The sequence below is a fragment of the Manis pentadactyla genome, chromosome X (assembly GCF_030020395.1).
Source record: "Manis pentadactyla isolate mManPen7 chromosome X, mManPen7.hap1, whole genome shotgun sequence".
In the NCBI taxonomy this organism is placed as follows: Eukaryota; Metazoa; Chordata; class Mammalia; order Pholidota; family Manidae; genus Manis; species Manis pentadactyla.
Genome location: NC_080038.1, coordinates 34,981,448 through 34,995,247, shown reverse-complemented (window position 1 = coordinate 34,995,247; position 13,800 = coordinate 34,981,448). Strand labels below are relative to the sequence as shown.

Sequence of the window (13,800 nt, the reverse complement as noted above, 5' to 3'; positions counted from 1 at the left end):
CAATCAAGCTCTGAAAAACTTAACCTACTTTTTCTTTTCTTAATGAAAAAGATATGTTGAAGACAAAAGCACAGTTTCTGCTTAAAGTGATTTACCCTGAGATACAAATAACTAAACCTAACCTTATCAGGGATATTTATATCCCTGATCCACAGAAAAGAGGCAGTATTTTTGAGCCCTCCCACACTTTGCTTCATTTTGAATCTCAACTCCTATGGCCTATTTGGTCAGTTTCTATTTTTCTAAACCTCTGCTCTTCTCAGGCCCAAGAGCAGGGCTCAGTCAAATACTTCGGGCTGCCTTAAATCCGCAACACGATGGGGTATAAGTAGTCTCCCCTAGTAGACTGGGGAATATGCCTAAGGTAAGCATCTCTCTTTGGTAGCTCAGATGACTTTGTGGCATAGCTAAATAACCTGTAGTTCCACTGATAGAGTCTCAGGCACTATCTCTACCTTCATCTTTTTAACTCACTTTCTGAATCCTCCAATTAGGAAAGGTATCTCATTGTGTAAATGTATAAACTTGAAATCTTTTCTACTTGGGTTTCAGACAAGTAGTTTAATTGTTGAAGATAAAAATGTATTCCAGATGTTAAACTAAAAATTATTGTGATTAAAAGTGAGGTATGACTGTGACTCACTTTGTTTTGAACAAACATAATTAAATTTCATAAGAAAGCCAGTCTTATTTTATAGTTGCATCATTTGAAACCACCAGAATTGATTCTGGGTTACTTTGGGCTCACTGCAAAAATTAGGTCAATCTCCCGAATTTTGAAGATTTGCCACCTGTGGAGGTGTTTTTTTGTTTTTTTGTTTGTTTGTTTTATTAAGGTATTACAGATATACACTCTTAAGAAGGTTTCACATGAAAAAACAATGTGGTTACTACATTTACCCATATTATCAAGTCCTCACCCATACCCCAATGCAATCACTGTCCATCAGTGCAGCAAGATGCCACAGATTCACTATGTGCCTTCTCTGTGCTACACTGTTCTCCCCGTGATCCCCCACACCATGTGTACTAAACATAATACCCCTCAATCCCCTTCTCCCTCCCTGCCTACCCACCCTCCCACACCTGTGGAGGTGTTTTTTTTAACTAGAAGCTCGGGGTCATCTTTGAGTTTCACTGGACTTATTATACTTTACTAGGAAGTCAAATGATGGAGGACAATGCTCATGCCTAATATGTTGTAATTTTGGGACAGAGTAGCCGTAGAACAAAAGTATAGATGGGAGTACTTAGAAAAGGTGGTTTCCTTCATAAAATTGGTGGTCTGATTAAACTGTGTTTTTCTTATTCCAGTTGTCCAATCTGGAGATTCCACATCAAGGCGTGCAGGTGGAAGGTGATGGCTTTAGCCACGCAATTCGCTTATTGAAGTAAGTTCCCATCATTTGTTTTACTTGATGCCATACATTGCAGCCCCACTGCCAGAGCTGCTCCTCTCCTTCCATGTGACAGAATAAGGTGGAGTTCAGAACCTGTGGAGATCCAGCACCCCTTGGTATTTTAGGTTTTCTTTTTTCTGCATTTCTTTGATTTGTTCAACAGATATTTACTGAGTTTGATGATGTGTCAGGCTTGCATTCTGACAGGGCCCTTCAGGAAGCTGTGCATTCTCATAGCAGGGGGATCTGGGCCAGTTCAGAAGTCAGGAAGGGTATCCCTGAGGAAGTACCAGTTGTACTCAGACTGGAGGAGAGGTGAAAATTAACCAGAGGAAAGGGAGCTAGGGTGGGAGTGGGCAGTCCTAACCAGAAGAGAAAGCTGCTAATGTGAAGGCTTGGAGACAAGAGAAAACTCTGCCTCCTCGAACTGGAAGAAGTCCAGCATGGTGGGAATTGGGACAGATGAGGCCAGAGGTGTCAGCAGGGAAGGGGTCAGATCCTTTAGGGCTTTATAAGTGTCTTTAAGGAATTTAGACTATCCTAATGGCAATAAGGAGCTGTCAGATGATTTTAAACAGAAGTTGTCATCATTGCATTGGTGTTTTTGAAAACTCACCTTGATAGCAATAGAGAATAAATTATAGGGAAACAAGACTGAAGTAGTGAAACCAGTTGCTGAAATGGTTCACACCAGAGTTGTTGGTAGCTTGGACCAGGGAAGGTTCCACAAGGACTGAGGGGATGAAATATTCAAGGGCTGGTGATTAGATTGATGTTGAAGGGGAGAAGGTAGCAAAGGTGACTCTTAATTTTGTCTTGGGCAAATGATGTATGATTATGGGGTTTCCTGAGATAAAGGATACTGAAGATGTGAGTTTGAAGGGCCTTTGCTAAGTTTGAGGGGTTTGAGGAGCCTAGACATCCCTTTGGGCAGGCAAAGATATGTCTCAAGCTCAGGTGACAGGTCTGGGCAGGAGAAGTAGATGAGTCAGATAATAAGTGAGCTGGGATATAAGTTAGATTACCAGCAAAGAATATACAGGGAGATGGGCAAAAGGCTTGTTTCTAAATGGATAGAGGACAGGGGCCAAAGGAGGCTTAGCAGGAAAGCTGATGCAGTGCATGTACCATATACAGTCACCAGGATGGACTTGCAAAGCTAGATTGCCATTTGAGAGAGCAGCTTTTTTGGTGCAGAGAACAGTTGTTTTTTTTGGCATATGTATTGTTTCTTAGATGTTGCTTAATAATATAAGTCATGCAAGCAGTTTTTATTATTGGATTACTCTGCCTGCCAAGACATGGCAGCTCTGCAGTTTGAGCCAGTGGGGCTTTAATTTTGTTACTTAGGAATCAACTTGTTTCTGTAGAATATCAGAAGCGCAAGTAGCATGCGCTCCACCCTTGTGTCATGGTGCTCACTTTAGATAAAGAGTTGACGAGCTACAATAACTTCCCTGGCTATCTTAATGCCATCCCTACAAAAAGTATTCAGAAGAGAGAACTGTTCTTAGGAAAATGTCATACTTTTAATTTAATGGCCTTTGGTTTTCAATGACGCTGCCTAAAATACAGGTTTGTTTTATTTTCCTTCTTACTCTTCTTGGCAACTACAGTTAAATAGATCATGTTAACATTTGTGTTCTGTTCTCTTATATTTTCATGTTTTGTAAGAGTTTATAAATATATTACTCTAAGCATTTTTATGAAAGAAATTTCAGTCCCCTTTCTTCTTGAACTCAAGAGAACTCCTAATAGTCCTATCTGGGAAAGAAGTACTTCATAATTTTTAGCTTCATTTCACTGGTAATTTTTAAGAAAATCTTGACTGTATTCTGGCTATTTTCTTGATTTAAAAGTTAAAAGGAAAATATATAGAAGTGGATAAATTAAAGCCATGTGTTTTGTACATGCTGTCCATTATGGGGGTGGGGTATAGAAATGAAGAAAAAAAGTAAGCAATAAATGTTTAAACATGATTTTATTAAATTAAAATCTGGCATAGATCTAATTAGTATGTAATTGTTCTAGTGCATTTAATTTTCAGAAAAACTCTTTTTAACCTTTTAGTCCTAGATATATTAATATTAAATGAGAGAATGAGTTGATACTTCAGAGCTTTAAAATTAAGCACATTTTTATCCTCTTTGCTAAAAATATTTTCTGTTCTTGTTTAATGTATCTCCTTGAAGATCTGTTGAGCATGCCTCCTTGGTGTATCTGAGAATCATGGTAAACACCTTAGATTGCCCTGGTTTATGGACCAGTTGCCTTGTGCAGATTCAAAAGAGCCTTGATCCTGCAACACAAATGACCCAAGCCTCCAGCAGCATCTCACTAGTGCCTAGTTCAGAGCTCTTGAGCAAACATCCCACCCTCTCCTGAACTAACATTACAGTAATGGGCAGTGGGGCCGCTCCTCGAGCCACACCCACACGGTTATTTTCATCTCATCCATTGTGTTTTTTTTACCTCTTGTGGCTTATGCAGAAAATGCAGAGGCATAGCTCTTTTTTGCAAGTTGTGTGACTCAGCTTGTATCTTCTATGTGACTCAGTCCTTCTGCGTATTCATGTGCAACCTTTACAAAACCCTCTTCACTTCCCTTGTAGGCATCATTATACTTCTTTTCCTAGCACCTACAGTGATACCTTCACTTTTGCACCAATGGTTACTGGTGTTTGCAAAACCCCTCAGCACGAAACCAACATACAGCAAGTGACTGTGGAAAAGGAGCAGTGTTGACACACCTGCCCTAGAAGACCGAAGCCTAGTTCCTCACTTCATTCACTACTCGGAATTATAGCAGAAAAATCAGTCAGGAGTAGCTGTTTACATCGAAAAACTTTTTTGAATTGGTAGAAATTTTCAGAGAAGGCTAATCCATTCTCCATAAAACATCTTCCTCAGTTCTTAATTTTTGGCAAATATAATAGTATTTTGCAGTATTTGAGTTTGTAACAATTTTTCAGGTTTCCTTTTGGGGAACCTTTTTTTCCTCCTCACATGATCATGCTGGGAGGATTAAAGTTATAATTATAGTTTATTTTTACTCTTACATTTATAACCTTAAAAGCAAGTAAATATTTTACAGGCTTCTTGAAGTATAGCCAATTGTATCTGTATCAAAGATTAAGGAAATGACATAGAAGGCCTTGGCAGGGTTGTGTTATCTGTGAGAGCATACATTGAAAAGAGTCTTATCCTTACCTCTAGTTCTTATGTGAAAACATGTTGGTTTCTGTGTATTCATTTTCTAGCCAGATGGATTTCATGAAACACCTATTTTGGTGAAAGGAAGTTAATGTGCTGCATTTATATTTTCAAAATAAAGATTTAAAAATCTGAGTTGGCTGCTTCATAACTCCTGTGGGTTAGGGTTATATTTTGAGAGATAAGGGCAGGCAAAAATCCTCAGCATACCTGTGAAGTTGAAAAGCATATAGGCAGTGGATGTGACTTCTATAATAACTATCCCAAATAATGTTGGACAAAGTCTTTCTGGTGGTAAGTGGTAGAAAGTATGTACTATGAGAGATTAACTTTTGAAAACATAAAAACCTATGCTTAAATTTAAGAGGAGCTGTGGTAGAATTTTTAATTAAATTGAGAAAATTTCAGTACTACATTAGTTCTATTTTTATACAACCTATGTAGCTCTCTTCTCCATATAAATCCATGTTCAATCTGTGTCTCTTTTCTCTTTTAAGTTGTTTATTCTGGGTCTGTGGTTCTCAACCCCAGGGCAGTTTTGCCTCACAGCGGACATTAGGCAATGTTTGGAGACATTTTTGATTGTCATTAACTGAGAAGACGGGGTGGGAGCTGCTACTGGCATCTGGTATGTAGAGGCAGGGCTGCACAGGACAGCCCTCACACCAAAGACTTAACCAGCCCAAAATGTCAGTATTTCCAAGACTGAGAAACCCTGTTCTAGGTGTTTTGAATAAGGGGCCTGAACCAAGAGTCCGTATTTCATATTATATTTTTTGTTTTTTGCCTTAGATATTTATAATCATTACGCCAAGTCTGAGAATTATCCTACCTTCCCTAGGAGTTAAAGGATAATATGTAATTAGATATTATCTCATTATTCATTCATTACTGAAAAAAACAGCTAAAATATATTACCTCATAACGTTTTACAACAAATAAGGTAGTCCATAAAGCTGCAAGAAGAAAATGGATAGTTAGGTATTTTAAGACACTGAAACTAATATAATCTTGTATATGTGATGTATATGTGTGAAATATGTAGGTTAAATAAGTTAGTGCATATAAAGCTCCATCCCAATGAGTATTATCTCTGCAGGGGTGATGGGGAAGTGGGAAATAATGAACTTAGAATTTTGTCATGGCAGTCAGTCATCAAGACTTGGTTTTACTGCAAGGGGGAATAGACATATATGAATGCTGTATCAGCCACCATAAGCACTTTGTGTTTTGTTATGTTTTATAATCAATGACCCACAAAGTAATTATTTCTCTCCATATTGTAGTTTGGAAACTGAAATTCAGAGAGGTTAAATGTCACTGAGTCAGAATTAGAATGCAGGTCCCTGATACCAAACCCCTGGTTCTTTCCACTGTTATCTTCCTGCCTTCAAAGAATGGTTTTACAAATATTTTGTTCCCTTAGCTTTTCCTTGAGGATGCTCTAGGTAGATTTCATAGAAAGTCAATGTCCTTGATTTTCATTCTGAAGAAAGGTGGTCTTTTCTAATAACAAGATTAAGGATGAAGACAAGCATCACTTTGTTTAAGTTAGTCCTAATCCATGTTGATATGAATGGAAATGGGTTAAATGCTATTAATTGCTATGAATTGCTTTGAATTGCTTCCTTCTTTTGCAGAAGGTGCCTAGTAGTGGAGTTTGAACTGAAGCTCTAACGTGATACCTCGCCTGTCATTGTGTAGATTGTGCTTTTGTCTTTCTGTGATGTGAAGTACACTTCATATGCTATCTTTCATCACCAGAATTCCTCCCTGTAAGGGTGTAAATGAGGAAACCCAAAAGGCTCTGGACCGCTCTCTTCTCGAGTGCACTTTCCGACTGCAAGGTAGAAATAACCGCACCTGGGTGGCAGAGTTAGTATTTGCAAATTGCCCACTTAATGGCACTTCTACCAGGGAGCAAGGTGAGATGCTTCACACACTTTGCCTTTGCATATCTCTGTATTTTTTTTAGTATTAATCGCTGTTCAACTCTTTTAATCCCATAGGACCATCCCGACATGTTTATCTGACATATGAAAACCTGTTATCTGAACCTGTTGGTGGTAGAAAAGTGGTTGAAATGTTCCTTAATGACTGGAATAGCATTGCACGATTATATGAGTGTGTGTTGGAATTTGCACGTTCTCTACCAGGTATATATGATAATCTTCCTTTTGGGGAAAAAAGAAAAAGCATTCTTCCCCCCCACCCCACCCTTTTTAATTGAAGAAGTAAAACATGCACCTTGTAAAAAAAGAAAATTCGAAAGTATATCTAATGAAAAATTCATTTCCCTTTTACCTCAGACTTCAATTTCTTTCCCCAGAGAGAACGATTGTAAAGTTTCTGCTGTATCCAGAAATTTTTACAGACAGGTATATACCATATTATAATAATAGTTGGTACTTACTGAGATTTTACTGTGAGCTATATGATGCAGTAAACAGTTTGCTTATGTTAACTCGTTTAAGTATCACAATCACCCTATGAAGTAGGGCATTTATTGTTTCTCATTTTACAAATGAAGAAAACAAGTCACAGAGACTAAGAAACTTTGCTGGTCACATAGCTAGTAAATGGCAGAGTTGGAACTGGAACCCTTAACTCCTAGACTTTTGTGCTTCACTATGTCTCCACCCTTGCCCTGGCCCCCTTTTTGTAGAAAGGAAAGCCTACTACCTATTTATGCTGTTGCTTTCTTTTTTTTTCTTTTTTCTTTTTCCTGAAGTATATGTTTAGAGATCGTTCTACCTAGGCGTATAACATTGCCTAAATGCCCTCTTTTTCAAATACATATTTTTAAATTTTACATGTATGATCTTGATCTTTTTATTTCCATTCTATTTAGACATACCTGCCCATCTAAATATTTTCTCAGAAGTTCGTGTTTATAATTACCGAAAACTTATCTTGTGTTATGGAACCACCAAAGGAAGCTCAGTAAGTCTGTAATTTAATTAAAACCAAAGCTCCTCTCATAAATCTTTTAAAAATCAAGAATTCAAAAGTTATGAAAATTGCCTTGAAACAATTGAGGGCTCAAGTAAAAATCAGGGATAAAATGGTGAATTTTAAATACTTTGTTGATATAAATATGGCATACTATAATGCTTAATTCTTTAAAACTGAAAATACAAATTATACCCTCTTTGATGGGTATATAATCTTAATGGGTTTTGGACAAAGTAATGTACTTCGGGTGTTTGTATCTTTTTCTTCACTGACTTCAAATCTACTTAGCAACATGATTACAATAGTGAAGATTATGTATGAATGGTTTTGAACAATATGGTACATCTATGCTTTTGATCACATGATTATTAACATTATTTAATCCTATCTTAATCTTAACAGTATTCCCCATAATCTATAGTTCCTTACCTTTTCCCCACCCCATATATAAAGTCCAAGAAAATTAGTATAAAAATTCAGCCAGCTGGCTTTTTTCGGACTCATCCTCATCAAATAATACCAGAAATTACTTGAGTGTTTTAAAATTTGTTAGCTTGAAGGTGTCTGTGTTGGGAGTGGCTTCCTTTCCCTTTCTGACAGTGCTTACCTAGAGGGTGATTCTTCAGTTCAAGAAAAATGAAAAATGCGAAACACCAAAGACAATTTTCAAATAAAGTTTAATCAAAATGTTTTCTTTAGCACCTGCTCTTTCTGTTTTACTTAGTAGAAGTGGGCTATCTAACACACATACTCCGCAAATATACTGGTCCATAGTGATAGCACATTTGGAATTTACAGAATTCCAGTCTTATGAGTTACTTTCAAAAAAGACCTCATTTAGATCTTTGGCATTATGCTTTACTGTTTAAACATTATTTATTCTTCTACTTGAATCTGCTTTGTCAGTTTCTGAAACATGCAATCTCTTTAATTTAGATTAGTATCCAGTGGAATTCCATACATCAGAAATTTCACATTTCCTTGGGAACTGTCGGCCCAAACTCAGGTTGCAGTAACTGTCACAATACCATTCTCCATCAGCTTCAAGAGATGTTCAACAAAACACCAAATGTAGTTCAGTTATTACAGGTAATTATGTTTATTTTCTGTTTAAAAATAAGAGTCAAATGTTAATGTCTCATTTAAAACTCCTCAAAAAATCATGTGGACTTGTCTTTAATGACAAGTTGGTTGGGTACCTTTGTCTTTTATATCTGGCCCTCTTGGAGAATTTTATCTGATTCAAAATGGACATAGTGATCTGGTTTGCATTCTCTTCAAGAGAAAGTTTTATGGCATGTGCCAGAAGAATATATCTCATTTATGATTATTATACATCAAAAATTCTAAGGCTTTAGCATTTTTACAGAAATTGGCTCTGCTCATTGTGTTTATTCCTTATAGGTACTATTTGATACTCAGGCTCCGTTAAATGCCATCAACAAACTCCCCACTGTGCCAATGTTGGGCTTGACCCAGAGAACCAACACCGCTTACCAGTGCTTCTCCATTCTGCCACAGTCATCCACGCACATCAGACTGGCCTTCAGGAACATGTATTGCATTGATATATACTGTCGGAGTCGAGGTGTTGTAGCAATACGGGATGGTGCCTATAGTCTTTTTGATAATAGCAAGTTAGTTGAAGGTTTTTATCCTGCACCAGGACTAAAGGTAATAGACTTTAGTGTTATAGCATAAGTACACATAAATGAAATGTCTAAAACAATTCCTTTGAGGGGGAAATAATGGGGAAAAGCAACAAATTCCTGTTTAAATTTTATAAGTAGCCATGTTAATTCATCATATCTGCAACTTCATTCAGAAGTAGCTGGAAGTTCTGATAAACAAGTTCTGTGCCTACATATATGAGATGATAAAGTGTCTTTCCTTTATTTCCTTACCTTGTTTTGAGTAAGGCAGAAGATACTGAAGAGAGTCCTATTTGCTATTTGGAACTTTAAGGAACTTCAAAAGTAGTCTTTATCATTGATTATTGAAAAGGTTTGATTCATCACTTCAACCACGATGCTTTATTAAAGTGTAGGATCCTGGGCCACAATCCTTGGAGATTCTGGTATAATAGCTCAATTGTGTGTGCTTATAGTTTAGTAACAAATAGTTCCAAATGGCTTGTTTTGAAAATTAGTCCCTGTAACGCACTCTTGCCATTTTTCCTGCTCTGTTTTCAACTCTTATATGGTGATTTTCTGGGTATTTACATCCTTCTCTCTAAATACCATGCTTACAGTGCTATTTATTGACTTCTCAGTTGAGGGAATTATCTGATACAATAGAAGATGGGGAGTTAATTCTATTTTGATTCTTTGTTATATGCCCCTTCCCCTTCCAGGCTGCACCTAGTTATACATACACCTTCTTCATTTCCTTCCAGCCTTGCAATATGGTTAGGAAGCAGTTTTGATTAGATACAGTTTTGGTGTTCACATTATTATGAATATGTAAACACTATTCTACCAAGCTTACTGTGGTTACTTTTCAATATTGTTCTGGGGAGTCTTAATGTACTCTTTTTTTTTTTGCTTAGCCTTCTCCGTACTTACTATTAACTCAACCTTAAAATCTCTCTCATATATGTAACTCTCCCCTCAGTACATTCACATATCAGATACCTTACTCGTTTCATCTTGAAGAAATCTGTTCTGCAGTGTTCTGAACTCCAGTCTGGAATGGTAGTGCTCCAGACCTTTTGTACAGTTTTGATTTAGGAATCTGCAGAAGGATGGTGAAGGGGAATATGCCTTTTCTTCTCTCTTGTGTTGCCTTCCCTGTGGCTTGGACCCCATATCTTTTTCTTGGTTTACTCCATTGTTTTGGTGGAATACCTCCTAAGTAGCTTCTTGTAAGGTGGTACATGAGAGATTAATTTGAGATCATGTATGTCTGAAAGCTTCTTTAGTTTACCCTCATCTAATTGAGAGTAGCTAGGTGTAGAATTCTGGGTTGCGATAATTTTAAGAATTTTGAAGGCGCTGCTCCTTTGTCTCTTCTAGCTTTCATTATGACCATTGAGACATTTAATACTGTTCCAATTCTTGAACCTTAAGCAACTGAGTGGGCTCTTTCACTCTGGAAACTTACATTCTTTTGCTCTGAGGAATTTCCTTGCATTGTTTATCAACTTTGTTTCCTCTGTTAGCTCTTTCTTGTACCCCTACTATGCTGGTATTGGGCATCCTGGACTCAGTCCTCTAATTTTTTTATCTCTTTGATTCTGGGAGATTTCCTTATTTTTTTTCCTTTCAATCCTTCTGTTTTTCATCTTTGCCAAGTATTTTTTCTTTGTCATCTTTTTTAAAAGATGCTTCCAAGAGATTTCTTGTCTCTACATGTTCATTTTATGATATTCAACCCTCTGTGGCTACATTTATCTTTTCTTACCTCTTTTCTTCCTATATAATCTCTATTACATCCATCTTGCTTGTTTGTTCATTTTGCTCTTTTTTGTTTGTTTTGCTCTCTTTCATATTAGTGTCTTTTCTCACATATTAAGTGATTCTTAACTCTCTGCTCCTGTGTAAAGGTGAGACTTGTTGGATGTGGTCTTTACTGCAGAATTGGGCCATTTCTCTGGATAATTCCCAGTGTCAGTAGCTTTAGGTCTTTTTGTTGATTCTAGAGTCCCCCAAGTCAGAGACTGTCCTCTAGGGTGGTAGAGGTCAGCCTAACTCATTGGGAGTGACGGGCTATGGGAGGGTTCCAGGGTCTCTAAAAGGGACTTTCAACCCTTCTATTCTTAGTCCCACTTTAATCCCCATTCCAGAGGTGTCTGGTGCTGCCAGTTCCTATGTATCTTGGAGATCTGTACAGAAAAAGCTTTGATTCTTTGCTTTCCCCACTGCTTACTTTAAGATACAACTTCCTCACATCAGATAGTTCAGTTACCACTCAACCATCTGCTCTGTGGCCCTCAGAATTTATTGCTATTTTTCTCTTCTCCCATTCTGTCTTTGTAACTTAGTGCTTAAAAATAATTTTTTTTAGAGTATTTCAGCGGGGTATTGGGAGAAGATTAAATACATGCTGTGAATCCATCATCTTGAATTATAAATCAGGCTAATTTTGAAGGAAGACTCCTTCCTTCAAAATTATCAATATCTCATTCAGGTTGTCCTAATTATAGTGGCCATGTATTCAACCTACATTTCAGAGATGGACATAGTATGTTTGTTTCTGTTAAAGCATTCTAAATAATTAAAGATATCTTATTAAAGTTAGATAAAATCTGAATTTTACCTGTTTGTATCCATAGACATTCCTGAATATGTTTGTTGACAGTAATCAGGATGCTCGAAGAAGGTCTGTAAACGAGGACGATAATCCCCCTTCTCCAATAGGAGGGGATATGATGGATTCTTTAATCTCACAGCTCCAGCCGCCACCCCAGCAACAGGTGATGTCTAGCTGAAATTTCAAATGGTAGCACATTCCTGTAACTTAACAGGTTCTCAGGTGTCTGGGCTTCATTGTTGAGAGGCAAGGAGGTCCTTGGCAGGCCCAAGATGCCTAGTAAGTCCATATGAAAAAATAGTGACAGAGGGAGATGAGGAGGTGGCTTCCAGTAATGGGAAGTGGGTGCTACCAGAAATAGCAGTAAACATACTGGAAATAGCATTAAGCTCAGACTCATGCTTAAAGTAATGTCAGGTAAATCACCTGTGTGATGACAAAAGAGGGTGTCCAAATGGCCCCTAAGTACAGAAAATGTATTCAGCATCATTTGGCATCACAGAAATACAAATTAAAACCTCAGTGAGATAATACTCCATACCCACAAAAATGGCTTTGAGGAAAAAATTGATAATCCTTGCCAAACTTGGTATTAGGAGTAACAGAAACTCTCATTTACTACTGGAGGGTGTGTAAAACGGTACAACTACCTTGCAGTGGTGTTTACCAGTATTCCAGAGTGCTAAAGCTGAACATCAGGCATACCTATGGTATAGTAATCCTCTTAGGTGTATACACAGCAGAAATGTATCAAAAAATGTAAGAATGTTCATACCAACATTTTTATCCGAAAATTGTGAACAACCCAAACACCAGCAACAGTAGAATGAATGAATAAATTGGGGTGTATTTCTACAGTAGAATATTTAACAGAAATGAAAAAAACAAACTTGCTATATGCAACAACATGACAAATTTTGCTTGACATAATGTTGAGTAGAAGAAGCCAGACATTAATGAGTTCATTCAGTATTTACATAAAATGCAAAAACAGGCAACACCAAGCTTAAGTGATGGGAGGCAAGATAGTGCTTACCTTTGGAGAGGCAATAAAGACTTGGAAGGTGTATGAGGGAGGCCTCTCAAGTTCTGGTAATGTTCTTCATGATCTTGATTTATGTGGCAGTTAAACTTTTAAAAATTCATCAGACTGTACATTTAAGATTTGTGCGCTTTACTATATGTGACTCGTACCTCATAGTATATGTGACTCATACCTCAATTTAAAAACATAGACTAGGAAGGCTTGCATGGTCATAGGTTTTTCATTACTGGAGATGAAGGTAAAGGTAAGTCAAAGTCATGTTGAACCACCATATTCATTGACTCTAAAACTCCACCAAATGTAAGATGCCTTATTTATTTATTTATTTTTTTGAGAGGGCATCTCTCACATTCGTTGATCAAATGGTTGCCAACAACAACAAAACTCTGTATAGGAGACCCAATGCACAATCATCAATCAACCCCAAGCCCAATTCTCAACAGTCTCCAATCTTCTGAAGCACAACGAACAAGTTCTTACATGGTGAACAAGTTCTTACATAGTGAATAAGTTCCTACATGGTGAACAGTGCAAGGGCAGTCATATCACAGAATCAGTTTTGATCACGCATAACTATAAACAATCAAGTCAGATATGATTATTCGTTTGATTTTTATACTTGATTTATATGTGAATCCCACATTTCTCCCTTATTATTATTATTATTATTATTTTTAATAAAATGCTGAAGTGGTAGGTAGATGCAAGATAAAGGTAGAAAACATAATTTAGTGCTGTAAGAGGGCAAATGTAGATGATCAGGTCTGTGCCTATAGACCAAGTATTAATCCAAGCTATACAAGGACAACAAAACATCCATGGATGCAGAAGATTTCTCTCAAAACAGGGGGGGTGAGGTTCCAAGCCTCACCTCTGTTGATCCCCAATTTCCCACCCGACGGCCCCCCTGTGACTGTGCCTGCCCTAGGTTGCTCC

General features: G+C 37.3%; 1 protein-coding gene across 2 annotated transcripts in view; it reads left to right on the top strand.

The window, feature by feature from the left end:
* MED14 (mediator complex subunit 14) overlaps nucleotides 1–13,800 on the top strand; it is a 79,681-nt gene that overhangs the window by 50,200 nt on the left and 15,681 nt on the right. For both annotated transcript variants that reach the window (XM_036895347.2, XM_036895346.2), the window contains exons 16-22: nucleotides 1,315–1,391; nucleotides 6,378–6,538; nucleotides 6,623–6,769; nucleotides 7,465–7,556; nucleotides 8,505–8,657; nucleotides 8,973–9,242; nucleotides 11,842–11,982. In XM_036895347.2, coding sequence (XP_036751242.1) covers nucleotides 1,315–1,391; nucleotides 6,378–6,538; nucleotides 6,623–6,769; nucleotides 7,465–7,556; nucleotides 8,505–8,657; nucleotides 8,973–9,242; nucleotides 11,842–11,982 — 1,041 coding nt within the window. The remainder of the gene's footprint in view (nucleotides 1–1,314; nucleotides 1,392–6,377; nucleotides 6,539–6,622; nucleotides 6,770–7,464; nucleotides 7,557–8,504; nucleotides 8,658–8,972; nucleotides 9,243–11,841; nucleotides 11,983–13,800) is intronic.